The 24,729-nt window shown below is 46.0% G+C and overlaps 2 protein-coding genes and 1 long non-coding RNA gene across 9 annotated transcripts in view; 2 read left to right on the top strand and 1 right to left on the bottom strand.

Annotated features, from left to right (window-relative positions):
• Positions 1-24,729, top strand: part of GNAL (G protein subunit alpha L) — a 233,870-nt gene that overhangs the window by 192,840 nt on the left and 16,301 nt on the right. For all 6 annotated transcript variants that reach the window (XM_012529613.4, XM_058277287.2, XM_058277286.1 and 3 more), the window contains 2 exons: positions 22,318-22,372; positions 23,582-23,655. In XM_012529613.4, coding sequence (XP_012385067.2) covers positions 22,318-22,372; positions 23,582-23,655 — 129 coding nt within the window. The remainder of the gene's footprint in view (positions 1-22,317; positions 22,373-23,581; positions 23,656-24,729) is intronic.
• LOC105747246 (uncharacterized) lies at positions 7,263-11,764 on the bottom strand. 2 transcript variants are annotated; one of them, XR_011645918.1, is made up of 3 exons: positions 11,589-11,758; positions 11,159-11,329; positions 7,263-9,501 (listed from the first exon to the last, which is right to left on the bottom strand). It is a non-coding gene; the product is annotated as an uncharacterized lncRNA (long non-coding RNA). The 2 variants fall into 2 exon arrangements; XR_009180900.1 differs by having other exon boundaries at positions 7,263-11,329; positions 11,589-11,764.
• Positions 11,790-14,345, top strand: CHMP1B (charged multivesicular body protein 1B). The gene has a single exon (XM_004469991.4). It carries the CDS (start codon positions 11,924-11,926, stop codon positions 12,521-12,523), a length of 600 nt encoding a protein of 199 aa, XP_004470048.1. The 5' UTR covers positions 11,790-11,923; the 3' UTR covers positions 12,524-14,345.

Below are 24,729 nucleotides of genomic sequence, written 5' to 3'. Positions count from 1 at the left end.
ATTAAAAAAAAAAAAAAAAAGCATAATAGATCTGAGGCTGTGAGCACATCCAAATCAAGGCATCAACCGGAGAGGCACTCTCTCCACGCTGCAGCCTTGGGCAAGCAGGCACACGGCAGCAGCAGCTCCTCTCTCCCCTCTCCTCAGGGCCTCCTTGCTTCCAGCTTCGGGCGAAGGTGGCTTCTCTCGGCCTCCGTATTCTGCTGATTCTGTCTTGTGGTTCCAAGGCCTGCCTTCTCAGCATCCGGGTTCCTCTCTGTCTCTGCAGTTTTTTTCTTTGTCTGTAGCTTTTTATTCTACATTTATAAAGGACTCCAGTAAAAGGATTAAGATCCTACCCTGGGTCACACAGTCTCATCAAAGGCCCATAACTGAAGTAATTTAATCAAAAAGTCACACCTACACTAGATTTGCATTCATGCACAAGAATGGATTGGCTTTTTTTTTTTCAAGGAGGTACTGGGGATTGAACCTAGGACCTTGTACATAGGAAGCAGGCACTCAACCACTGAGCTATATCCATTCCCCAATGGGAGTTTTTTCATTTGTTTGTGCTTTGTTTTTAGGAGGTAACAAAACCTCCTAAAAGGTTTTTGTTTACTTTAGGGGATAGAACCCTGGACCTCATACATGGGAAGCAGGCGCTCAACGACTGAGCTACATCTGTTCCCCAGTGAGAGTTAGTTTTTTATTTGTTTTGTTTTTAGGTGGTACTGGCAGGCGTTCAACCACCTGAGCAACATGTGCTCTCCTGAATTAGCTCTTTTTTTTTTAAGATTTATTTATTTTATTTATTTCTCTCCCCTTTTTCCCACCCCAGTTGTCTGTTCTCTATGTCTATTTGCTGCGTCATCTTCTTTGTCCGCTTCTGTTGTTGTCAGTGGCACAGGAATCTGTGTTTCTTCTTGTTACATCATCTTGTGTCAGCTCTCCGTGTGGGCAGCGCCATTCCTGGGCAGGCTGCACCTTCTTTCATGCTAGGTGGCTCTCCTTACGTGGTGCACTCCTTGTGCATGGGGCTCCCCTATTCGGGGACACCCCTGCATGGCAGGGCACTCCCTGTGCGCATCAGCACTGCGCATGGGCCAGCTCCACACGGGTCAAGGAGGCCTGGGGTTTGAACCAAGGACCTCCCATGTGGTAGACGGATGCCCTAACCGCTGGGCTAAGTCCAAATTAGCTTTAAGAACAGGATCTTCTGGGTGACTCCACAAAAGTTTCAAACAATATATTCGTCTTCACCTTCACCCAGTGAATTTACAGGGGCAGAAACAAGGGCACAAGATTAAGTACTTACCTAAGAAGACAAAAGGTTATTTATTATTTATTTATTTATTTATTAAGGATTTCAAATTTTAAACCTAAAGTGAGAGTCCGTTTTAGCTTAAAAGTTCCACAAACATCAGAGCACCATGTGTGTTCCTGACCTTGAGCTAGGCGAGTGGGCTGTCACAGGGCTCCATTGCTCAGATTCCAGTCACTGTCATGAACTTTTCCATTTCCAGCCAATTCATCTCTTGCACTTAGTTTTCAAGAGAAAGCCAGGATAGGATTGTTTTTTCTGCTTTTTGTTTTTTTAGAGGTCCTGATTCCTAAAGAGTAGATGTTCAAGAAAACAAAAAGACAGCCCACAGGGAAAAAAATCTGTAAATCATATATCTGATAAGAGACTTGTAGCCAGAATTTATAAAGAACACATGTAACTCAATAATAAAAAGATAAATAATCCAAAAAGGGGCAAAGTATCTTAATGAACATTTCTCCAAAGAAAATATATAAATGCTAATAAGCATATGAAAAGATTCTCGATATCCTTAGCCATCAGGGAAATGCAAATCAAAGCCATGATGAGATACCCTTTCATACCCCACTTAGAATGGCTGTGACTAAAAGAAAAATATCAGATAAAATGTTGGTGAGGGGAATCGGAACCTTCATATAATATATTGCTGGTAGGGATGTAAAATGGTGAGGTCCCTTCGAAAAACAGTTTGGCAGGTCCTCAAAAATTTAAACAAAGGGTTACCATTTGACAGAGCAATTCCACTCCAGGAGAAATGAAAAACAATATCCACACAAAACTTGTCCTTGACTATTCATAGCAGCATTAAATTTCCAAAACGTAGAAACAATCCAAATGTACATCAACTGATGAATGAATAAACAAAAGGTGGTATATTCATATAAAGGAACATTAGCCATAAAAAGGAATGAAGTTCTGGATGAACCTTGAAAACAAGCTAAGTGAAAGAAGCCAGTAACAAAAGACCTCATATTTTATGATTCCATTTATATGAAATATCCAGAATAGACATATTTATAGAGACAAATTAGGGTCCCCTAAGGCTAAGAGAGGGGCAGGGGGCAATTAGGGGTGACTAATGGGTGTGGGGTTTCTTTTGGAGTGATGTAAATGTTCTAAAATGGATCTTGGAGATGTGGCACAACTCTGTGGATACACAAAAAAACATCAAATTTGTGCAATTTCAATGGGTTTAAATTGTAAGGTGTGTGAATTATATCTCAATAAAGCTTTTTTCCTAAGTAGATGGTCCCATACTGGCTTGTTGTTAGATTTTAACTTGTACACGTCATTCAAATTTATTTTAGATGCTGAATATTTGATTTCTGTCTAATTTCAGAAGGGCCTTTTTAGCTAATACCAAAGAAGTGACCCAAAATAGAGACTCCATTCAGAAGCACTAAGTGGTTTCCTCAGTGGAAGTTAAAATACTCCTTACCCTATAAAGTGAATTATGTCTCACGTTGTGTCTGATTCTTACTCTTACGACAGCATTTGTGTGTTGCTGAGAGTATTGAGAATAAGGCCCATAAAACTTCAGATTTTGCATATGCTCACTTGGTCTTTTTCTTATCAGTTTGGGAAATAAAAGGGAAGAAAAGAAATAGAAAAGCAAAAATGCTCATTCAAGGTAGTTCCCTTAGGAAAATCTCTAAAAAAAATAATCTTTGCAGAAACTGGCAGGTGATTTTATGCTAAATTATTTCCACAAGGATTATGCGTTGTTCTTCTACATGCAGGGCCTGACACAGTGACGTTTCATTAAATATTTGATGACTATCTGAATGAATAACTAAGCCTAATCAAGTTTTTTAAACTCTTCATTATGGAAGGATTAATGAGCCACTGTTGATTGCTCTCACTGTGTCTGTTAGATGAATAGAATTTTTTATATTTTAGCTCTTCTCTTTCAGCTTTCTCTACCGTGCATAGTTAACCATTCTCACGTATGCAAAATTACTTTTTCTATAAAGCTCCGTTAAAGACACAATGTCTAAATCACTTCTTCCATCCTCCCAGCCAGCAGTGAGAACATATGTTCACAATATCAAGATATGCAATTAAAGCTTTTAAAATAGGATTTAGGAAGTGAAGAAGCTGACCTTTGATCATTTCATATCCAAGAAAGCATTCAAAAAAGGAAGAAAACTGTACCTTAGAATAGTACATGTATGAATGGTTAGAACTAAGTATCTCTATTACACCAAATTCCATTGATCACATAATATTTGGAATCTCTGATATCAACAAAAACTATCTTTGAAATATTTGATTGATTGATTGATTTATAGAAGGTAGCAGGGAAACAAGTGCTCAACCACCTGAGCTATATCTGCTTCCCAAAATATAAGCTTTAAATCTGAGCACAAATATTAATAGAATTTCCCTTTACTTACTAAGGATTGTATTCATGTAACAATAACTAAGTGCATGGTGTATCCTTGTTGTTATTCTACTTGATATTGATGTACATCTGTGGTGGGGTTTTGTTTTGTTTTGTTTTGTTTTGTTTTGTTTTGTTTTGTTTTGTTTTGTTTTGTTTTGTTTTGAGGCACTGAGGGCCCAGGGTCTAGGAACTCATGTGTAGGAAGCTGGTGGTCAACTCCTGAGTCCCATCGGCTCCCATGAGTTGTTTTGTTTTGTTTTGTTTGTTTTGCTTGTTGTTTGTTTCTGTACTTTTTTAGGTGGCACCCGGAACCAAATCCAGGACCTCCCATGTGGGAAGCAAGCACCCAACCACGTGAGCCACTTCTGCTTCCCAAATCTGTGGGGTTAAGCATTACTTATGTGAAGGAATAAAATATTCCTTATACCAGCTACCTGAGGCATTTGCTATAATTACTAAGAAAGAAATTGCTTTGCCGTGACTTTCTCTTTAGATACGTGCAGTGACTAAATATATCTTCTTCTAAAATAGACAAGATTTAATAGACCATTTTGCCAAAAAAGGAAATTTTTCATTATCCTCAATTAAATATGTTTAATGACATTTCAGATCTCTTTTAAAATAGGAAGCTCAGCCTACGGTGAATGTAGATGCAAAGGTCAATTTCTCCTTCAGTCCTTGCTTTGTCATGTGGAGCAATCTGAGCAAAATGTCCATGTGGTCTTTAGAGTGCTACCTCACCTAGAAGTCCCCAGAGCTGCCCTCTCCACCTTATATTGACCACATGCTTCTCACAGTTAACACTCTTTACAGTGGGCCTTCTTTTCTTAAGGATTTAGGGGGGATCTGGAGGGTCTCTGGTGAAAGCTATCATAGAACAGTTAATACAGCCAAGGACAGGTGGCAGAAAAGAGAACAACACCTGCCTGCCTTCTTCCCGCGAACAAGAATTATAGCGAATGTATTTTGATTCTTGTTTCCTTATTTTCTCTTTTAAACGACACCTAGGAATTTGCAAAGTTTTGCGATTAGTTTAAGTGGATATTCTCTTTTGACCCCTAAACTATCTTAAAAATACATTCTCTTTCTACTGCAGTAGGCTAAGCTTTATGATTTTCTATTAAGTATTATTTTCCAGATTTTAATCCTGGCTAAGATTTTTTATATTTAGGACATGGTTAATAATAGTTAAAGACATCCTAGTGGTTCCGGGGATAGAAATATCTGTGAGAATGCCTCACTTGTCAGATTTATCAAGAAAGCTCAGCCAGCCCCTCTGTGCCTCAATCACAGAGAACCTTCGGTGAGAGGCCAGTGTGGGGAGAGCCAGTGCCTCTGGGTTTATGAAGCATTTTCCAGTGCCTCATGGCGGCACATGACCTGCCTATGAAGCCTTACTGTTCACCAGAAGGTTCTAGCCCAACTCTTTCAAGTAATAGAGTAAGAAAGCATATCCATTATATTTTAGTTCATATTTCTCATATCTGGTGACTTGGTTCAAAATCATTTTAAAGCTAACACACCTTTTAAAAGATACTGGTCTTTGACTTCATTGCAAGCAACAGCGTTGGCTGTCAGAGAAAAGTGAACACTGTAATAGTATATAAATTAAGTGATAAATACTCTGCATTGTTACAGGATTTTTTTTTTACATCCTAACTAGAGGTGCTAAAAATAAATTATTTCTAGGACTCACTGAGTTATGTTTTATTTCTAATGCCAGTTTTGCTTCCTAACTAAAGAAGGTGCTAGCTTAAACCAATGAAACATTTATGTTTGAGCTCAAAAGCTTAACATGCTGTTCTTCTGTGACTAAAAGAAAGAGCCAAGATTAGGCTCCTAGGGACCTTAAGGGCCAGTGACCCATTCCATGTTGCAGAATGGGTCTGGTTAGACTGAAATTGAAAGGATGTTAATTTTCTGTGATCTATGTATCTTAAAAAATAAGTAAATAAATAAAAAAGGAAAATAAATAAAAATGGACAGGCTTTTTAAAAAAGGATGTTAAAATAAGAAGCATCATAGTTCTCAGACTATGTGATCTACAGTACTCTCCATTGTATGACGCAGGGATGTTTTAAACCACTGGACCTCCTGGGGCTGACTCTAACTGAGCCATGATGCTTAGCAAAAGCTGCATCTCAAGGAGCAGGTGTAGCTCAGTGGCTGAGTGCCTGCTTCCCACATACTAGGTCCTGGGTTCAATCCCTGATACCTCCTATATACATATATAGATAGATAAATAATTTTTTAAAGCCTCATTTCAGGACAGGTCAAGTGCAGCATCGGTCCAGGATCTCAGTATTCCTTGAACTGGGTCAGCTGAGCACCCAGCAAAAATACTAACACCATTTCCCTCCACCACTCTATACAAATACTCAATCCATAGTAGCCTGGGAGACAGCTCCCAGTGTTGACTCATCTCATTCCATTATATACAAAAGGTGCTCCAAGGGGAGGGGAGAACGGTTTTAATGTGCAACATGATTTACTGGTTATTCTCACATAAATTTTAACTTAAGGATCCTAAGCCCAATGTCCAGGTTTAAAAAAAAAAAGGTGATGTGAGACCCCTCAGCTTCCCAATTCCTGCAGAAGCAGCCTGGCGGCTCTGGGGCAGGGCGGCCCCTTGGCTGGTGTCAGCCAGTCCTTCGATGCTTTCACACCTTCAGAGTTGGTGCTCACAGATCTCTTCTCCATCAGAAACTGTGTTTGGCAGGGCAAGGTATACATTTCCCAACAGGCAACCAGATGCTGTTAGATACAGCAGCGGTGCGTTTCTATGCAGGGGAATAAGCCGTTCTTAAAAAGAAACAAACAAGTGGCATACTGAAGATTGCCAGTGAAGGATGGGGGCTCGGGGTTGGAAAAGAGGAATGCCACCCGTCTTTGTCAGACGTTAGGCGTTGGTTTCCTTTCATATATCTTTAGTTCCCGTTTATAATAGCCTCTCCCTTTGGTGAGATAGGAGCCCCACCAAAGGAGTTTATTTTCTTCCTACAAAATATATTCTAAATATTTGAGTAATAGAGAAATAGACACATTCTCCTTTATTTTGCCAAATAAAATGTACTCCACATGTTCCCAACTGGATTTGTGGCATCCTTTACATACTGCAGGGTAACACGCTATTTAAAGAGTGCATTTTTTTCTCTTAGTAAATTTTACAGTGAATCTGTACAGATTGTTTCAGGGATTTTTTTTTTAATGTAATACTTTTGAAAGCACCCCCACCCCCCAGTGGTTTTGCCGGATTAAGGCATCATCAATGACTATTAGATAATAGGTCCTCTATTTCCAGTTTTACAAATGAGGAACTGAAGTCCGATTAGAAAACCAGCTTTGTGTCACACAAGTAATTGCACAGCCCTACTCAGAACAGGACAGAACCAGCATGCAGGGCTTTTGATTACATGTACTGCGTCCCTCTCCTCTTCTTTCTTCTGTTGCTTGTTCTGCTGGGAAAGTCCACAGTCATAAGACTGAATTGAAGAGAGTCTAAAGTTACTCTTCAGAAAACCTAAGTGGCAAAATTACTATTTAGACAGTACTTTTTACAAAGAATTACTACCATTGATTTTTCCCCCAAATCAGGGTTGTCTTTTATTTCAAGGAAGACTGCAAACGGATATGAAACCCACCTACTGTGAATTCCTAGGACAGGTCGTTATTTCTACTCATTGTCAAAAGAAATTCTCTATTGTCTTTATAGGGACAGGAGTCTTTAGATTTAATTTTCAGCCTGTCATCAAATTGATAAACTATTCAGTATAGAAAAGGAGAATCCCTATGTTAATACACTATTCGGTGCCAAATGAGACTATCATGACAGATGGAAGGTACAGTTCTCCCACCAGTATTAACACACCATGCCACAAAAAAGGAATAATAAATCATACATTTTAGTTGCATATGGAACAATACAGAATTGTTTTTGTGCTACTTTTCTTTTTCCTTCTGACTCTTGTTTTCATATTTAAACCTTGACATCCTAATCTGAGGGACAATGACATTGCAATTTCCCACAGTTTGAGGGGTTTTTTTTTTTTTTTTTTTTTAAAGATTTATTTCTTTCTTTCTCTCCCCTTCCCCCCACCCCCCACCTCCGGTTGTCTGTTCTCTGTGTCTGTTTGCTGCATCTTCTTTGTCAGCTTCTGTTGTTGTCAGTGGCACAGGACTCTGTGTTTCTTTTTGTTGCGTCATCTTGTTATGTCAGCTCTCCGTGTGTGCAGCACCATTCCTGGGCAGGCTGCACTTTCTTTCGCACTGGGCGGCTCTCCTTACGGGGTGCACTCCTTGCACATGGGGCTACCCTATGCAGGGGACACCCCTGCACGGCACAGCACTTCTTGCGCGCATCAGCACTGCACGTGGGCCAGCTCCACATGGGTCAAGGAGTTCCGGGGTTTGAACCGCGGACTTCCCATGTGGTAGATGGACGCCCTAACCACTGGGCCAAGTCCGCCGCCCTTGAGTCTTAGATTATAGCTATGTTCCTAAATTAAAATGTGATATGGAGAAAGAGTTAAATATAATAAGGTAGTCTTTGAAATGACCATAAAGTGGATATATATCCAGTACAATTTTCTATGGATTACTACATTCAACAGAAATTTATTGAATTTCTATTATGTTTCAGGGGTGATTAGTACCAGTACAGAGTAGTAAACCAAAATGTCACCACAACAGACCTGAAAGAAAAGACTGCTGCTGAGCAAATAAAAACAAAGAAACATATAACTACAAACCGGGGCAAGTGTCCTGAAGGAAAAGAGGGGGCATTCTGAAAGGGATTTGAGGGACCATATTTCAAAATCACCAAAAGCATACCTTTAAGAATCAGTAATACTTTAGCACACACATATTCTTATTTTCAATTTCCTTTTTTCTTTTTGATTGTTTTAGCAAATCATTCTTCCCCAGTGAAGCCAAGTCACATGTCTTGCTTGAATGTTTAACCACTTAAACAGGTTCAAAGTAAAGAAGGAAAATCAAAGTGCCAAATTATAGCCCCTTTTTCTTGCCCATTTTATGATAAAAATAGTTAACTGGTTTCACTCACAACTTTCCAGAAATTTCTGCCCTAAGTAAAAAGCTCCTACTTTGGCTCCAGGTGTTCTGAAATAACGTTATTGCAGAAGTTCTAACTCTTCCAACAATTATAAATTGTATGTTCTTGTTTTTACACCATATATTGAGTCTGGAAGGTTCTCATGTGCAATCAGACATATCCATAGAACCAGAATCTCCTTTGATAATGTTTCATAAGCACCAAATAATCTCCCCTTTGCTAGATTTACAAAATCTAAAACAGTTTTGGAAGGAGTGTTAACCCTCAATGGAATGTAAAGAACGGGGAAAACTTGGAAATGGGTTAGATGTAGGAGATAAGTGGATCATCAAGGATAATTCCTTAAAAACCTGACTCAACTAAGCCATTTAATAAGTAGGGAAGGGAGGGTTTGGGGGAAAGAATTACGGGCTCAGAGTCAAGGAGTCAGTTGGGTAGAGGAGTCGGGAGTTCAGAAGAAAAACTTGCTAGAGAAATATAAGGTTTGAAGTTGTTAGATATAGATTACCAATGGGAGTGGCTGGGGCTGTTGACGGAAGGAAGGGGAGGCAGGGACCTGCGGATGCTACTAGATGAGCTCAGGAGGAGGAGGAGCCCTGTCAGAGGAAAGGTCAGCCTTCTCTCCTGCATTCCACTCGGCCCTGGCCTCTTAACTCATCCAGCTGCTGGGGAGCAGATGTGACCATGTGGTTGAGCACCTGCTTCCCACATGGGCGGTCCTGGGTTCAGTCCCGGTGCCTCCTAAAAACAAAAAACAACAAGCAAACAAATGAGAAAAAAAAAAAAAACAACCCAGGGGAGCTAATGTTGCTCAGTGGTTGTGTGCCATCTTCCCACATATGAAGTCCCAAGTTCAATCCCTGGCTCCAGAACCTTAAAAAAAGTCCAGCTGCTAAAACCCTGCACCCCATTCTTTAGGTGCCCAGAGAGACTTGCCATGGTGCAATGCATGGCACTTCAGTGACAGCAGCTTCTCTTAGTGACCCATAGTCCTATTAGACTTGCAATCAGTACAATCCTCAATCTCAAAAGAACTATTGCTAAACCACCTTTTTTTTTTTAAGATAAATAACAGTCATTCTTTTATTCTTGTCCAGTTGAACCTTCACATTCCCCCTTGTTTTATTAACTTCTCTGATACAGCCATGGAATCCTATTTTGTCAAATTTACCAGATGTGTGCTTGCAGGCAAGTTGCCTTACTCTCGCTACATCAGTATCCTTGCTTATAAGATGGAGATACTCATCACATCTACTTCCTAGTGTTTGTGAGGATTAAATGAGCTAATTCATGTAGAGTGCTCAGAACAGAGCCTGATTTATAAGTACTCAGTAAATGTCAGTTGTCACCACTATTATCTGTCATAGTTGATTATATTCCAAAACATCTGACCTAATGAGATTTTGTCATTCAGCAAAATACAGAATATGACATGAAACATTGTCAAGATCTAGTTAACAAACTGCCGAGTTCTTTAAAGCCAGCAGAAAGAGGTACTCCAGGCCCTCTATCTGCATTTCAGTTTCCTTCCCTTTTATTGGCATTATGTATTGCATTTCTAGAAATGTTTCATCTCAAGAGAGGGTTTTGCAGTTTTAGAAAACAAAATGGAGGGGGCAGGGAATCTTGGCTAAACTGCTAATTAGGGTATTGTCCTAGCCCCTCTCAATAATTAAATCCCGCAAAGTCTTACTGGATGCAGCACCCACTCTGTGCAGAGCTGGGATCCACAGGGGGAAAAGAAATAGGAATTGTTTTCTGCTTCTAAGTATTTCATAATCTGACAGGTGACAGTGTCCACATGCCAGCTAGGGTGCCCTGACAGAAGTGCTGAAGGCTCAAATGACACAAGTAATGCTTCATTTCCAAGCCTCAGTCTGGTTTGACCGGTGCATAAGGGAGTGAGCGAGAAGGAAGGTGGGAGACCCGGCATGAACAGCTCAGCTGCCTTGTAAGCAGTTTAGCTGATGCTGTGGTTTTGGAACAAGACAGTGATGTCATCAGAGCTGTGTTCGTAGGATGACAAAAGTGGCACCAGCGTCCCTATAATTTGTGGTGCAAGACCAGTTAGCAAGCTGTCACAGAAGGCCCACAGAGAACCTGAGGCGCTGAATGAAAATCACCTATACACAGAATTAGCTCTCAGTTGTCATTTTCAAACAAGATTGGGCCTTTTTATATTTTGCCATTGCTGTGTTTGAAGAATCTTTCTAAAAGAAAAGTTACAACGCTCACCGCTGCCATTTGAAAACACGTATTTCCAAAGGGCATACTACACAATGGCAGTTTTGATGAACGTCTGTGGGTGTGAGCCCCCATAACTCTCCCATTCTCTGCCTGCACAATTCAAAACTACAGTTGAGGCCTGTCAAACTCAAGCGTGAGTGAGTGAAGTTACTTGGATTATTTATAAAACATCAAATAGAAGCCTGTTGGCAGTGATGGGTCTTCTATCTTATTAAACCACCGGAGGACTTCTGCATGGTAATTGCTGCCAACTCCTCTCAGCTGAACTTCCAGCCACGGTGCCAGTTCGGTGGTGCCACGGTTCCCAAGGTATGTCCAGCCGCTGCAAGAAAAGGATGTCACCGAACTGCAGCCCAAACCGTGCTCAGAGACCGAGACACAGGCCAGGGACAGTCTTTTGCTTTTTCATGTAGCCCATGGTGTCGCTGTCCCCTGAGAAAGTGGAAGTTGCCCCAGCACATAAAGCAAGCGGGAGTCGGCCGACCCACCTGATGGCTTGCTGGCCTTTAAGCCCTCTGGCCAGACCCCAAAAAGACTGCCCAGTTGAGGATTTGAGGTCATTTTTACGTGTATAGCCTTACCTGCGTAATCGATAGATTCCTTGAAAATTCCTAATTTTTGTGAATTTGATCACGCTTGAAATACTCTCGACAAAAGGCTTTCGCTTAAAAGCCGGGGGGCTCCCCGCAGAGAACGAGCGCCCCGCGGGTCCTGGGTCCGCCCTGTGGGCCCCGCCCCTGTGGCCCCGCCCACTCCCCGGCCGGCGCGGGCCTGACGTCACCGCCTGCGCCGCGCGGCAGAAACAGGAAGTGGGACCAAAACAAAGGAGCGGCGCCGGGAGCGGAACTCTGTCCTCCTCAGTCCCTAAGCGCGCAGACCCCGGCCCCCGCCGCCGACCCCGAGCAGCCGCCCGACCATGTCCAACATGGAGAAACACCTGTTCAACCTGAAGTTCGCGGCCAAAGAACTGAGCCGGAGTGCCAAGAAATGCGACAAGGAGGAGAAGGCCGAGAAGGCCAAGATTAAAAAGGCCATTCAGAAAGGCAACATGGAAGTTGCGAGGATACACGCGGAAAACGCCATCCGTCAGAAGACCCAGGCGGTGAATTTCCTGCGAATGAGTGCGCGGGTCGATGCGGTGGCTGCCAGAGTCCAGACAGCAGTGACGATGGGCAAGGTGACCAAGTCCATGGCCGGTGTGGTTAAGTCAATGGACGCGACGTTGAAGACCATGAATCTGGAGAAGATCTCTGCCCTGATGGACAAATTCGAACACCAGTTTGAGACGCTTGACGTCCAGACGCAGCAGATGGAAGACACGATGAGCAGCACGACGACGCTGACCACTCCGCAGAGCCAAGTGGATATGCTGCTCCAGGAGATGGCAGACGAGGCTGGCCTCGACCTCAACATGGAGCTGCCGCAGGGGCAGACCGGCTCGGTGGGCACGAGCGTGGCCTCGGCCGAGCAGGATGAGCTGTCCCAGAGACTGGCCCGCCTGCGGGATCAGGTGTGATGACAGAACCCACCCTGCGGCTTCCGGACACCGCAGCCGCCTTGGGGTATACAGAGAGTCACCGCCTGCCCTCTGTATGTTACCGAGCTCTTGTACACTAGAAACTGAACGTGTCTGAATGCCGAAATGCTCTCTATTTAAGATGCTTCTGTCTCTGGGTTTACAGCGCTCACCAGATACATTAAGAAATGCCAGGCTTTCTCCACTCTTAACTGAGTTTTATAGTTCTGTATACCTTGTGATGTGTATTTTTATAGCTGACTTTGACAGAACTAGTTAATTTGACGTATATGAATCTTTCTCAAAAATTTCGTTAGAACTGTAGTTCCCATGTACTCAATTTTCTGCGCGGAATTACTCAAATCGAAGGGTATTTCGTTTTAGTTTTAATTTAGTGTAACTGATAATACCTATAGTTAACAGATGGTGCATAAAAGTTGGGAGAATAATTAGTTTGATTATATGGCTGTAAACACCTCATTCAACATATTTAATGGGCAGTGCTATTTCTGTGTATTCCTTTGTTTTCTGTCTTGTCTTTTTTTCCCCATTAAAGCAGGACTACAATTGACTGTTCTAATCTGTTTTGCATAGTATTCTTAGTGTACCACGTTCTAAACGTTTTTCATGTAATGACTGTCTTTGCAAAACTGGAAAAAAAATGCCACCTTTATGGGCAAAATTAAGTTTGCTCATTTATGTTTTCTGTTTAAATAGGGTTTTTAACACATTTCTAGAATATTTTCCTATTTCTGCCTAATTCTTTACATCTTAAAAAGCATGTTAATTAGCATGGCAGTCATATTATTCTAACATTGCCAAAGAACTGTAGATTGGTTTGGGAAAATCCCGGGTCTGTATATTTGTAGGTTTTATTTTTTAACAACCAAAGGTAGAAATGAAATTAGAACTGTATTTTAAGTTCTAATTACTTGCATGTATTTGTCTTAAAGCACCAACTCTTAGAGAACCTTGGAAGTAATTTTTTAAATATTTTACTTAGCCATGCAAATAACATAAATATACATCCAGCCAGTTGGAAGTCTGGGAAGAGGGAAAGTGGTGGGATTGGACAGCAAGCTTAAACTCTGTAAGACTGGAGCCCAGCTGTCCTTCCTTCAGACTTCATGGGAAAGCTGTGTATTCTCTGGCTGAAAAGTGCACCAATAGCCTCAAAACATGGACTACAGTGACTTGCTTTTGCCTTGGAAAGTATATTAATCTAAATTAAAAGTTTTTTTTTAAACTACTTTCTCTTACTAAAATATTTCTCCATCAAAGAATTCCAATGTTTCAAAAAATTATAGGAATTCTTCTGAGTCCTTTGAAAGATTCTTAACCAAGTAGTCACCATTGTAGTATATTTTCTCAAGTGAATGAGTATGTTTAAGAAAAAATTAACTGATGAATGCAGGTGAGGGCTGAGCCTCGTATTTAAGTGTTTCTACCAGAAATATCTGCTGATTGTCTTCCCAACATCTTTTCTCCAGAAATTACACTTGCCCTGTTATCCTCATGGCTGTAACAGAAGCAGCCATGTGTGGTTTCAGCATGAGTCTTAACCCCTAAATTGAAGAGCCTTTTATAGTGCAAATATTCCCAACAAAATTAATATATTTTGTGAAATTAAACAATGTTTATATATGCTTGAACTTTCTTAAAATATGTTCATTTCAAATTAGCTAAATGTACATTTTTATGAACCATAAATATTATTATCAGAAGCACATTAGGCCCATGAATTATTTCCTCACTTTTGCAGCTGATGAAATGCTGAAATGTAAATCACAGAAATTTATCAAATAAATGATTTTAAACTGCATGTTATTGTAGATGATCATGTGTCTTGTTTAAAAAGCTTAACAATTCAGAGGTAGATTTAATTTAGAATAGATGGTAATTTTCCAAATCACCCTCAACCTTGTCATAATGAATTTTCATTTGGTTACCATGGCATTTTCATGCCTATTTCTAGAAACTGTGGCTATTACTTCCATGCAACTTTATTCTTGACGCTCTTTCTTTGATTGTGACATAACTTAACTTCAGAATGAGTGTTAATGTAGACTCATTTCTGCTGAATGCGGGCGTGCCCCGAGGGTTAGGCCCAGTGCATCCACCCTGCTGTCTTGATTTGGGAAAAAGCCCCCTAAAACAAGCACCAGTCTAATCACCTTATTACTGGACCTAGCCCCAGCGTCAGCCCACCTGCCACCTGCCAAAGCAGAAGCGAGGCGGTGAGCTCAGAAGATTCCTCCTCTGCATTACACAGCCCACCCTTTTGGTATCATTTCTGTAACCAGAATCCAGCACTCACCTTTGATACAATTGGCAAAAAACCACAAACCCGTGGGCATTCAACAGACTTGAGAGGCAGCTCCTGTGTTGTTTTTTAATCAGCTGACTAGAATTAGCAAATGTCTGCCTGGTTTATCCAAGTTAGATTTTCCACAGTTAGATGTAAGCCCTGCACACAGATCAGGACCAGCAGTGTCTGCGTGGGTCATGATTCCGTCCCTTGGGCCTGCGGTGGTCCCCAGGACATGTAGGCTCCTGGCAACTGCCCTTGGAGTGGAGACAGGCCTCCCTTGGGAGGTCTAACGGTCCTCCGAGGGCACTCTTAAGAGCAGTAGAGGCAGTAGGTAGAGTGGGCAAAGGAAGCTCTCTCCAGAGTCTGGGTTTACACCCACCCAAGTACTGTGTCCTTGCTTTTTGGTTGTTTTTGTTTTAATGTTTATTAGAGTAACATGTACAATTCAAATATCCCATTTTAACACTTTCAAGTATACAATTCAGTAGTATTAAATGCATAATATTGTTCTACCGTCACCAACAGTTATGGCCCACACTTTTTCATCCCCTCAAACAGAAGCTGCACCCTATAACAACAACTCCCTCTTCTTCCCACCACCCTCTGCCACCTGTGATCTCTCTATGAAGTTTGCTCCTTCTGTGTATTTCACATAGACAGTATCATACGACGTGTCATTTTGTGTCTGGCTTATCTCAGCGTGGGATGTGCTCATGGTTCATCCCTGTTGCAGCAGGTACCAGCACTTTATTCCTTTTTAATACTGAGCATCTATCCAAATCGAGGTCTCTCCCCTGTTCTTCGGCTCCACACATCCCCTCTCCCTCCTGAACAGTGTCAGGACAAACCAGCCTTGTTTATTCAGAGGAACTGAAAATAGGAAAAGATTGAGGCTACAATATACTGGTGCTGCTACATGGGGCTTCCTTCTAGGAAGAAAAGACATGCTCCTCTCTTTAAACACTATTCAATGCTGTTAAGCATGGTAAGCAATAAAAAGATGCATGGACCTAGGTGTGTACAGATAGAAACAAGAAAAATCAAGCTGAACACTTAGGATCAGTGAGCTTGACACTTGCTGCATGCATTCTATAATTCAGTTCTTTAAAAGGGGTAAATCAATGTAAAACAGCATATACACATGCAAATCCAATCCAGAAACCTGACCGAGAGAAAGGATTATGGTGTTAGACCAGACTTCTTTGCCAAGAAGGGACTTAGTCTGGGGCTTCCAGATTTCCAGAAAAACAAAAAGTGGGGATTATGCTAGAGGCCAGAAACTATTGGGAAATTTGACTGGAGAGAGGGTTTATTTTACATAAAAAAAGAGTGAAGAATTGGAGGGCAGATCCTAAGTCTTTACCCTGAGGGAAGGGGTAGAAGTAGCCCAAACTGTTGTCCTATATATATTGTCTGGGTGAAAAGGAGTCCAGACAAGGATTAACCAAGGAGCTCAGGAGCTGTTCCCCTGGAGAGACTGCCCACTACAGCTGCTGAAGGGCTGGGAGGTCTGCCTTTGCAAGCAGCCCCAGGCGGTACTGAAGGCCCAGCCTGGAGCTTAACCTTCTACATTTAACCTGCAGTTACCTGCTATTTTGTTTATTCCTTCACCAGTACTGTTTTCTTCACTAGTACTTTTATGACACATAGATAAGTATCACCGATTAAATTTCAACAACACAATGAGAGATTTTTTTTTTTTGCTTGCCATGACAAGAGTTCCAATTTACTGAATTTGCCACAAAAGAAAATAATTGTAAATACATTTAAAATTATATCAATAAATCTAGTTGATACTTTGTCTCAGATCCATTTGTTTCATTAATTTAACCAAGTCAATTAAAGGCTTTTAAGAGAACACTTCTCCTCAGTTCATGGCTTTCCTTGGCCCCTTTTTGTGATCAGCTCTGTACCTGTAGGAAGTTGGTAACAGTAGAGTTGTTTTGGTGGGCCAGCAGACTTTACTGGAATATAAACAATGACTTGCTATTTTGTTCCAATCAAAGAGAGGGAGAGCTAAAAGATGAATAAAAAAGCTTCTGCGAACATGAATATCCTCAGCTGTAGCAGGAAATACTGGAGGGAAAAAATCAAAGTGAAGTGCTTTTTTTTTTATTGCTTTTTTTAATTGCTTTTTAACTGCCTTTTTTTTTTAATCGATTCCATAATGGGAGTGATTTTTTTATTATTGTAATTAGGTATTGTTTTGCAACTCTGTATCCCCTGGGGGCTTCTGCATTCTCCTTCTGTTTATATACAGGGGCTCCTTGACAGAGTTCCTAACTATTTAAAATAGGGTCAGGTGAAAAATAAACCCCAACTTGGTATGGAGAGACTTTATTCTAAAGGATTATTGGGGGGGGGGGACTATTGCCATCGAGGAAGGGGGACATTGCAATAAAGAGAACGCTGTGACCGTATGTCTGCAAGTATCTCAAGAGTTAAGGCAAAAGGTTTTTGCTATAATAGGAGTTAAAAACCATGTGTGGGAAAGGGAGGTGAAAGGGTGGGGTGACCAGATACAGCTCAGAGAATGGTTTATGGCTGTGAGCTGGGTGGGCTGAAGTTTAGAGATCTGGAAGGAGAGCTTAACCAAGCTTAGGTTAAAACACATTTCGTTCCATTTGATCAGTGGGCACAAGCAGTTAGCTAATCATCATGAGACAAAAACTGGGAATGTGGAGGGCCTGTGCCTGGCCTTGCCCCACGTAAACAGGGGGGCATCTGTGAGTTACCTGAGTCATACGGGAAAGGAGGGTACTTGGCAATAAGCTGCTTTCCAGAACCCGAAGGGCATGGGGAGTTCTTAACCGTCACTCTTGTCTAGGATTCCAGAGTTTCTTAAGTTCAGCATTGTCAGTAGTCAAGGCAAAACGTACAATTTGGAAGGCCCTTTTAAAACTCATCTCTCTGTGTGTATATATATATTCTATGTGTAATCATAGGAGATGCAATTTGAATTGGTATTTCTACAACATATTTGGAAATAAGCCGATCGAACCAAAGATCATGGCAAAAGGCTGGCAGTGTGGGAAAGTAGTCCCTCCTGTTTGAAATTGACCCCTGGGTCCTGTATTCCTTAGTCTTTCAAAGAATTAGGGAGCATGTTGACCTGCAGGGGTAAATGTTCATTCACTTTTTTTTTTTTTTTTTTTTTTTTGCACAAACTTGAAGTTCAGCATTAGAGACATTCCAGAAGATACTCTTGGAAATCATTCATTAGTGCTGCTCAGGTGTCACTTGGATCATTAAATATCAGAGCCGGAAGGAACTTTGAATATCCATCCTAGAAAAGATCATGAGAACTGCTGTGCTTGCCTTTTGTTACCAACATTTCAGAATCACTTTTAATAGCTTTGAGGAGGGTCCTTCCACCACCTCCTTTGACAGCCAGGCATAATCAAGAATTTCAGGTGCCTTTTTTGTTAATCATATTTCATTGTTTCTACTTACACTGGCTGTTAACTGTCTCAGTCAATTCCTCCACCTACCCATGCCCCTTTTGCATCCTGTCTCAAATGGGTTGCTTCCTAAACCCTAAGCTATTGCTAAAGGCTCAGATTTAGGTCAGTGTTCAGTGCCTCACAGCCCTTTGTTAGAAGCTGGTCATTTCTGAATCCTATGCTCAGTATTACAGATATCCTCTGTCAGGAGAGTGGGGCCATTGGGGAATTAAGTCACTGTTAAATCAAGCGTCTTGCCTCTTGGCTTTGCAGCACAGCCCCATGCGCACAGCGTGGAAACTGCTCTCACCATCGCAGACGCAGGGACTTTTGGAAACTCCTTTCTCGGAAGGGGCTGTGGCCCAATCAGTTGGGCTCCCGTCTACCATACGGGAGGCCCTGGGTTCACTCCTGGGGCCCCCTTGTAAGGGCAGGCTCGCCCGCACGCTGCGGAGAGCTGCCCGGCCCGCAGGCGCCGCAGAGAGCCGACTCAGCAAGGTGATGCAACGAAAAATGGAGACAAGTGGAAAAAAAAAATGTAAAACTCCTTTCCACCAGATGGTCAGGAATTCGGCGAGTGTGTCCGTGGTACTCGCTAGTGACTGAGCAGGGAAGGCAGAGCCCCCGGGCAGGGCAGGGCCCCCCACAGGGCAGGACTGCACACGGGCAGCCCCCTCCCGGGGCAGAACCCAACAGGGTAAGACCGCACACGGGGCAGCCCCTGGGCTACAGAGCCCACCTGTTTCCCCTGCCCAGACGTCCCTCCCTGGGGCACCGCCAAGTGTTCCTCAACTCCTGTACCGCAACACCCCGGGGGTCCGGCAGTGCACCCGCAGCCAGCACCTTCCCTTCCGGGGGCAGGAGTGCCTTCCAGGGGGCACCGTGTCTGTGCCAGGGCAGGTAGAGGCCTGCTAGGGTGAGTCGCAGACCAACAGCCGCGCCATGTTGGACAGGGCAGGCGGAGACCAGCCCCCAGCCCCCTGGGCTGGAGCGGTCAGTCTCCCCCTGTGCTGTCGGCACCCCACGCCTCCACCGTGCCATGTTTCAGCTCTGTGGTAGGTAGGTTTTGAGTAGAGGGCCACCAAGCCCTGCGACAAAACTAAAGGTTTGTGATTGGGTGGCCACCCACCTGGAGCCCCACGCCCAGAGCCCTCATCCTGAGTCACCAAGGGTTATCGTTTTTGGGTTTTTTTTTTTTAAGATTTATTTATATTTCTCTCCCCTTTCCCCTGTTGTCTGCTCTCTGTGTCCATTCCCTGTGTGTTCTTCTGCATCATCTGCTTGCATTATCCGGCAGCACTGGGAATCTGTGTCCCTTTTTGGTTGCGTCATCTTGCTGCATCAGCTCTCCACGTGCGCAGCACCACTCCTGGGCGGGCTGCGCTTTTTTCACATGGGGTGACTCTCCTTACGGGGCGCACTCCTTGAGCAGCAGCATTGCACGTGGGTCAGCTCGTCACACAGGTCAGGAGGCCCTGGGTTTGAACCCTGGACCCTCCACGTGATAGACAGATGCTCTATCCGTTGAGCCACGTCCACTTCCCACCAGGGGTTGTCTTGAGCTGTCCACGAGGAAGGACTTGAGATGGTCAAGGGAACTTCCTTGTCTTTGGCCAAGGCCTCTGTGTAAATTACGCCCTTAGAGGACCTCTGGACTGCAGGGCCAGGAGCCACCCAGGTCTCTTCCTGTCCAGTGGGACCCTCGGCCTGGGGTCTGCCTGCTAAGCTGGCCTGCGGGGGGTCTCCTCCTCCTGTCCCTGGGGGGACCTGGCTTCTAGGCTGTGTCGTGTTTGCTCTGGCCGTGTGGGGATGTGACCCCACGAGTGCTCACGGTGATTTATTAGAAGGTGGTTTTTGTGGAGGGCTGTTTCCCCCACTCTACTGTACTCCCTGTGAGGGCAGGGACCAGTCTTACCTGTAGTGCCTGGCACATAGTAGGAGCTCCATAAATACTGATTGAAAAGAGAATAGGCCTCCCCACCTTGCCCCCCTCTTCCTCTTCCTGAAAGCCAGCATATTTGTTTCCCAGCTGCTAAAAGGCATACCATGCAATGAGTTGGCTCCAACAATGGGAATTTATTGACTCACTTTTTGTAATATATATTTTTAATTTATTTTTTTAAAATATATAGATGACATAAAAGGTTACATAAAAATACATAGGGGATTCCCATATGCCCCCTCCCCACACCTCCCCGTTCTCCCACCTTAACCTCTTTCGTTAGCTGGTACACGCATTGCACTGGATGCGCACGTCTTGGAGCACTGCCACACAGCATGTTCTAGTCTGCACTGTGGTTTACGCGCTCTCCCAGGCCATCCCGTAGGCTGTGGCAGGATATATAATGTCCTGCGTCCGTCTTTGTAATGTCGCTCAGGACAAGTAGAAGTCGTCCGATCCCAAGGCACCGGCGCGGGGATTCTCACACGCGGAGGCCGCGGCGTTCTGGCTCTGGCGGCCAGCGGCCCCCGTCCTCGGCTTCTCCATCACCTGGCGGTGACTTCTTCCTCTCCCTGGTCCCCCTGAGCTCGCGCTCGCAGCTGCATCCTTGGCTTCCCTCAGTGGTCTTGGCCCCAGTGATTAGACCCCTCCCAATGGAGGTGGGCCGCGCCGTAACTGAAGCCCCCTCCTCCGGGGGCCCTTCTTGAGACGCTTCACCGCCTCAGGCACGGCCGGGCTGTCTTTGTGGACCATGCAGCCACCAGAGCTGGCCACGGCCCGCGGCGGTGGACGGGGCAGCCCTGTGGAGGCGGGCGCCGTGCAGAGGACCGCGGGCTCCCCGGCTCGGGAGAAGGGCCACCAGGACTCCACGCCCGCAGCCTGCGCGGGCAGGGCAGTCGGGTCCAGTGCCCGGGCTCAGGGCCTCACTGCCGCCCCCACGTCCCCGAGCCCAGCGCTCCCACCGCCCGTCCCTCTCCTGGCGCGCAGCGCTTCTCCCCTCGGGGAGTGGCCCTCGGCCCCCACATCAGCGAGGCCACACTCTCCTCCTGCACTTGACAGCACTCAGGGCCCGCCCTGCAGGTTGGACACCCCAGCCTCTTGCCATCTGGCCCTTCCACTGGAGGACAGGGAGAGGGGTCGTTCGTTCATTCAGCACGTGGTTGCCGGGCTTTGCTGCAGATGTGGGGGGACACGGGCCAGCGAGGCAAAGGCCCGCCCCGGAGTCGCGTTCTAGCAGAAGCCACCAATAGGAAACACGAAACAAATGTGTGAAAAACGTCAGGCCACGGAGAGGGTGGGAGAGGAACGTAAAGCAGGGCAGGCAGAGAGACGGACAGACGCTGGGTCAAGTTAGGTGGACAAGGGAGGGCTCTGCGTGGAGGGCGCCGGCTCGGGGAAGGGCGGGCTTCAGCGCTGAGTGTTCCGAGGAGAGCATTTCAGCCCCCGAGGCGGAAAGAGCTGGGCAGGTGCGAGAAGAGCTAGGGTTGTCAGGAAGCTCCTACACGCACTCAGGGCAGTCTCCCTTCTTTCAGGTTTATTTCTCGCTCCCTTTACTTTGTGCGGCATTACTAAAGAAAACCTAAGGCATCAGAGTGCTGGGATTAGCTTTCCATGATCACCTACGCCAGGTGTGCACACAGGATGAAGCCTGCTGCCCCACAGGCACACGGGTGCACACACAGGCACACGCGTGATCACCCACTCACGCAGCTCCTGGTCTCACTAGGGACTCCCGTGTCGCTTGCTTTCCATTCTTTTATTGGCATCACAGCACCTGCTTTTGCTCCCGTAGCCTTGGAGGACAGGCCCGAGCCCCTTCCGGATTTCCGAGGAGTCCCCAGCGCCGATCACGTGGCCCTGAGTAAGAGGGAAAACCATCCTGCCAGAGTTAAAAAAAAAAAAAAAATCAATGCACTGTGACGTTCAGGGGTTTTATGTTGTCAAGGCAGTTGAGTATTCAGGGAAAGAAAAAAAATTCCCCGGCCTTGAGCTGGCAGGAGGGGCTACATCCCCCCACAGGCCTGGCGCGAACAGCCCGGGGAAGGCACAGGAGGAGTCCCCGAGCGCCTCTCCTCACGTGGGCTTGTTTCCTTTCCAGCTTCCTGGAGAGGATCGACAGCGTCAGCCTGGTGGACTACACTCCCACAGACCAGGTACATGAGGCCTGCAGCCCCCGACCCCCGGGGCGGAGGGTTAGGGTCCCGTAGCTTCCTGTGTTGTTTTACAGAGGGAGAAGGGACGGTCCCTTACGGTAGCACGCTCCTCGTGAACTCTGGGTGCTGCCCCCGTGCGTAGGGGCTGTGCTGCCGAGCCCCGGGTCCTCACTCCCCGAGCCAGTACCCAAAATTGCCAGTCACAGTAGTTGTATCTGCAGGAGGGGAGCAGGCAGTCCTGCAGTTGTCGGCAGAGAGGCTGAGCCCCTGCCTCACAAACGGGGCCCCATGCTGGGTCCGATTGTGCACGCGCCGCCCGGGCGTCCTCCAAGGGTCTCCTTTGGGTTGAGCCAGTGAAAGCTCCCCACCCCCACCCCCGTGCACTTGGGGCGGCCTCACGGGGACCTCCGACCCCGCGGGCATCTACGAGACCCTGAGAACCCTGAAGTTGCTGGGTTTAGAGGCCTCCACCCCTTCGAGAGCTGGCGAGCCCCAAGGAAGTTGGGGGGGGCTCCCCTCCAGGGCGCTCAGGACCGGCCCGGGGCTCTGGCTCAGGCCCCTGCGGCCCTCCGCCCTCTCCTGAGCCTGACGCTAGAGCTGTTGTTCCCTGGCAGAACCACGGCAGAGTGGCTGCCCGGGAGCACGCCCGGTGCCCAGGGGGAGTCAGCCCTGTCCAACGCGCGGTTTCCGCAGCCCCTGCGGCTGCACACGGTGTGGCGACCCGTGATTTGACCCCCGCACCCTTGATCTTGGCGTGGAAATGCGCAGGAAGCAGAGGGCAAATGCCGGCCAACTGGCCTCCAGTCCGTGGCACGCGTAATTTAGGAATGCGGAGTGAAGAGCCCCACGTGGCTGCTTCACGCAGCTGGGCCTGCAGGGGGGCACAGACTCTCCACCAACCGCAGAGCCCGACTGTCCCCAGAACCCCAGCCCTGGGCTCTCACATCAGGGCGGGACGTCACAAAGGACGAGAACACACCTCTTAAAGAAAGCCAAGCTCAGCTGTCCACTCTAAGGACCAAGGCAGCGTATCCATTGTGGTTGTCCGTGGAGGCTGAGGCAGAGCGTTGGTCTGAGTTCCACCGTGTTGGTGGCTTTTCCCGTGGGAAGGAATTATTATTTCAAGAACTCGGTTTTTATCTCACACCCAGGGCTTTAATGAAAGAGAACCATGAGGCACCTCACTGGCTTCTCCGTTCTTGCTTTCAGGACCTCCTCAGATGCCGAGTCCTGACATCGGGGATTTTCGAGACCCGGTTCCAAGTGGACAAAGTGAACTTCCAGTGAGTGTGCGGTTAAGTCAGGCCGACGAGCCGGTGGGCTGAGAAGTTCTTTATCCCTCCAGCGAGGGAAGCCGAGGCACACACACACCCCAGGAGCTGCGGCAGCACCCGCGGGGCCGCAGGAGGGGGTGGAGGGTACCCGGCGCCCCCGTGCACCGCCCGCGGCTGCTGCGCTTTCAGGAAGGGTTGAGAGGCTGTTTTACCTCCTAATCTACAGCAGAAGCGAGGACACCTGGAAGGACCACACGCTGGGCCCTTCTAGATCAGCAGCCTGGTCAGGTTCCTCCTCCCTGCCTCTGGTCCCTAGGACAGTAGGTACAGTGTGAGAGCTGAAAGGACCGACACCTCTTTCCCCGCGGGGGGTCTTCTGGACTGACCAGGCACAGATCCCGCTGCATAGACTTACTCTCTCCTTTCTCCTTCCGGGTCATAAGAAAGGCCCATCCCGCTGCTGTTACCCAGTCCCTGGCCCCTGCGCTGGCCGTCAGCTCCCTGCCTCTGGACGAGGCCTCCCCTGTACACCTCTGACCGTGTCAGCCAACACTGTTACCTCTCTGTTCTCCAGCCTTCTGCGCCCTAGTATCCGAGCTCCTCCCCAGGGGCCCTCGCGCCCCACCTGCCCGCTCGCTGGCCACCAGCCTCACCAGGCTGGACCGCCGGCCACACCCTCCCGGGCCATCCCGGCTCTGCCCACTGCCCCGCCTGGGCTCATCCCGTCCTCCTTGCCGCTTGTGCTTGACCAAACCCCGCACACCTACGGGGGTGTCCGCCAAGTCTCAGCCCTCGGTGCCTTCTGAGAATTTCTCGGGCATCTCCTGTACTTCCCATGCTACTTCCAGCACGTCTGTTTCAGCCTAGCAAGTAGATCCAGAGGCCAAGGGCAGAAGGAGTCCAAAGCTCCCATCACTCATAGCAGTCTTCTCAGCGCACAGAGGATTCATAACTGCTTTTTTTTTTTAATTAAACTTTATTTTGATGTAATTCAAACTCACAAGACAGTTACAAAAATAATACAAAACCTAGACAGAGGAAACGGACTTTGGCCCAGTGGTTAGGGCGTCCGTCTACCATATG

The sequence above is a fragment of the Dasypus novemcinctus genome, chromosome 16 (assembly GCF_030445035.2).
Source record: "Dasypus novemcinctus isolate mDasNov1 chromosome 16, mDasNov1.1.hap2, whole genome shotgun sequence".
Taxonomy (NCBI): domain Eukaryota; kingdom Metazoa; phylum Chordata; class Mammalia; order Cingulata; family Dasypodidae; genus Dasypus; species Dasypus novemcinctus.
The sequence above is the reverse complement of the archived record's forward strand: the minus strand, read 5'-3'. Positions and strand labels throughout refer to the sequence as shown.